Raw genomic sequence first — 3528 nt, 5'->3', positions numbered from 1 at the left:
GTGATTATTTCTTTTAACATATTATGAAATATAATATCATTAATTGATTAATTAATGCATAGAGCAGAATTTAACTAATAAGTGTTTTGGAAAGATGGAATAAGTTGTCCACATGAGGAGCCTACCATTGCATGTAAAGATTTGAAATTCATGCACCAAAAGAATAAGTCACCTAGATATTGTCCCTCCCTAATGTTTCTATAAAAATAAATCACCAACCAAACTATTCTCATCACACACCACATCTTCAATTCCTTCTCTCTCTCTCTCTCACAAGAAATTTCATAATACTCTATCATAGAAATTGTGAGCATCTCTTATTATTATTAGATCAATTGAAAAATATACAGATGGAGAAAGTAGGTTTGAACCTTGAGGCAACAGAGTTGAGGTTGGGTTTGCCAGGTAGTGCTGATGAACATGATGAGAAACTCTCATCATGTAGTTACTCATCATCATCATCATCAAGTGTTGTTATTAGAAGCAACAAGAGATCTTCACCTGAAGAATCCATTGATGATGAGGAAGAGCTCAAAAGCAACAAGAGAACCATGATTTCTCATCATAATGATGACCAAGACAAAAATGTCCCACCCTCAAAGTAAGTCATATACATATATCACAAACAATAAATCCAATATTATTCAAATTTGTGATAATAATGAAATTATTATTGAAATAAATGCAGAGCACAAGTAGTAGTGGGGTGGCCACCAATTAGATCTTACAGGAAGAACAATGGTGTACAACAACAACAACAAGAACAAAAGAAGAAGGGAGAAGAGGTGTATGTGAAAGTGAGCATGGCAGGTGCACCTTACTTGAGGAAGATTGATCTCAATTTTTACAATACCTACCAACAATTACTCTTGGCTTTGGAAAATATGTTCAACTGCACTTTTGGTAAGGACCAAATCAAATTGATTATATGATTTTTCTATTATTGAAAAGCATAATTTGTTAATTATATTTTTTAATTTTAATTCAGGTGAATATTCAGAAAGAGAAGGCTACAATGGATCTGAATTTGCTCCAACTTATGAAGACAAAGATGGTGATTGGATGTTGGTTGGAGATGTGCCATGGAAGTAAGTTTCTTTCTTTTTCTTTTTTAATTCTATTTATTTATTTATTTGTTTATTTTCTCATGTTAATTATATTATTGCAGCATGTTCATTTCTTCCTGCAAGAGGCTAAGGATTGTGAAAGAATCAGAAGCTAAGGGATTGGGTTGTTTATGAAGCATGGAGTAATTAAAGCATTGAAATAGTGGACCATGAGAATTGAATTCCTTGTTTGGTTTGTGCCTATGTGAGAGGTCATAATAGTAATTACCAATTAGCTAGCAAGGTGCCATAGCCCATATACAAACCCTTGCTTCTTCATTGACTATGGATGCTTTTAAAAATCCCCAAAACAAAACAAAAAAAAAAAATGAAGAAAAGCAAATGATGTTACTTTAATTGTACAGATCAGAGAGGGTGTACGATATCATATCTCATTTTGTCCTGCAATACATTATATATGTTTTATGTACAAATTCTTATTATATGTATAAAAGTTGGATCTACGAGTTGTAACGTTTTTTTTTAATAAACAAAATTAATGGTCTGATCTACATGACTACATCTATATTTATCTTCCCAGCATTATATAAGAATTTTTTTTTTAAACAAATAAGCTCGCTCAACACAATAACGTGTGAAACGAAAAATGAACAAAACAAGAATAAAGTATACAACAAAAAGTATTCACATCTCTTCTATCTTTTGTAACTAAAAAAGAATTTGTTAATTTTTTTTAGACCTGCTTTCTTATTATAAAAAAATCCTTCCATTTCTTTTCATCAAGCCATTTTAAATAATCACAAACAAACACATCAATTTGTTCATTTTTTAGTAAAAACACTTGTCCTATTCTCAAAATATTTCTTTAATATACCTAAAAAAGATTATAACCTCCCAAAATTAAATAATCATATACACCACACCTGCAAAATAAATTTATAATAAAAAATAAATGATAAATATATATATATATATATATATATCATTTTTTATATAATATTATCCTCCTCGTAAATAATTCTCTATTCAATCTTTTTTAGGTATTCATTTTACCGTTTCAAAACAAATCAACTAAACAATTTTATTTTTGGTGGAACCAAACATCTTCAAATAGTTCTTTTTGACGTTCTCTAAAAACATTTCTTTCTACAACACCTACATAAAAAAGTTAATAGAAAATACTCTTTTTTTATCAATTTTTTACACAACTCTATCCTTTCTGATATTTGCTAGTTTAATCAACTTTAAAATATTATACAACTGACTCACTAGTTTTAACTTAGTAATGTTAGAGAGATAAAAAAAAATTCAAAACTTGTTTTATTTAATATTTATTAATTGTTACAATAATTAATATATGTTAAATACAATAAATTTTAGTTAATTATTTTTCGTTTTTAAATATTTCCGTTTTAACTCTCAATAGTATAAATCTCGCTTTTATTAAAAATTCCAAATAGTATAAATCTCGCTTTTATTAAAAATTCCAAATCTATTATAATCCATTCTAAAATTTACAATCTCCTATAACAGATCTTTTTTAGTTTGAAACTGACAAAAGTCTCAAAAAATTACCTTTTAAAAAGTCATATGTAGTTAAAAATTAAGTCTTTCTTTTATCATCTACTTTTATAGACAAACCAATAATCATCTTATCTTTTACATGTTATTTTTTTTATTTATAATGGACAAATATTTTTCTATAAACACCCTCTATCACGTAATATCTAATTCGATAACATCATAATAAAAAATTACTATAATATTATCTTTTTCATTATACAACATTATCCCTGGCTCCACTATTAAATTTCATGCTCTTCTATTTTCAAGCATCTATTCCTCCCATTTCAAAGTCTGCTCATCCAATACACTCTTTCTAGCATCAACTTCCCATGGCTCGAAGTCACCACATCTCCCTGATGTACTAGTTTTCCACCTCCAACGGAACCATCTTCATCAACCCAGCTCCCTTTGTCAAATTTTGTTCCACTAGCATTTGCATTAGAGGTGTTCAAATTCAAACTAATTCAAATTAAATCGTTTATTTAATTCAATTCAAACCGAAAATCGATTAAAACCGCACTAATTTAGATTTGATTAGATTCTATTTTTTTGTAAATCATTGTATCGGATCGGATCGGATCTTGGATCTACTTTTTATAACCGCTCCAATCCAATCTAAACCGCACAATGTGCTATAATATTATTATTTTATTATTATATTTACAATTATACCCATAACATGTTCAATTTGTTATACATTTTTATATTATTCATGTATTATTATTATTTAATAAATGTTTTATGTTCAAAATATTATTTATTTATATATTTTAACTAATCTATAATTTTTTTTCTATTGTTATATTATCGTTGGTTTTTTAAAATATTGTTTAGACTTGTTACGTCATTGTTGATTATTTAAAATTTGATGTTGCGACTTGTTATGTATTTAATT

General features: G+C 27.6%; 1 protein-coding gene across 1 annotated transcript; it reads left to right on the top strand.

Moving 5' to 3' along the window:
- The first annotated feature begins 209 nt into the window (after positions 1–209).
- LOC130961294 (auxin-induced protein 22D-like) lies at positions 210–1618 on the top strand. Its single transcript, XM_057887070.1, has 4 exons — positions 210–601; positions 689–903; positions 989–1088; positions 1169–1618. The coding sequence occupies exons 1-4, from the start codon at positions 351–353 to the stop codon at positions 1239–1241; spliced, it is 639 nt and encodes a 212-aa protein (XP_057743053.1). The 5' UTR covers positions 210–350; the 3' UTR covers positions 1242–1618.
- Positions 1619–3528: the final 1910 nt, after the last annotated feature.

The sequence above is a fragment of the Arachis stenosperma genome, chromosome 2 (assembly GCF_014773155.1).
Source record: "Arachis stenosperma cultivar V10309 chromosome 2, arast.V10309.gnm1.PFL2, whole genome shotgun sequence".
Taxonomy (NCBI): Eukaryota; Viridiplantae; Streptophyta; class Magnoliopsida; order Fabales; family Fabaceae; genus Arachis; species Arachis stenosperma.
The sequence above is the reverse complement of the archived record's forward strand: the minus strand, read 5'-3'. Positions and strand labels throughout refer to the sequence as shown.

Excerpts from the sequence above, each read along its gene's own strand:
- LOC130961294 (XM_057887070.1), top strand. The coding sequence starts at position 351 with ATGGAGAAAGTAGGTTTGAACCTTGAGGCAACAGAGTTGAGGTTGGGT. Across the intron at positions 904-988 it reads TATGTTCAACTGCACTTTTG|GTGAATATTCAGAAAGAGAA; the intron begins GTAAGGACCAAA and ends ATTTTAATTCAG. Across the intron at positions 1,089-1,168 it reads GTTGGAGATGTGCCATGGAA|CATGTTCATTTCTTCCTGCA; the intron begins GTAAGTTTCTTT and ends ATATTATTGCAG.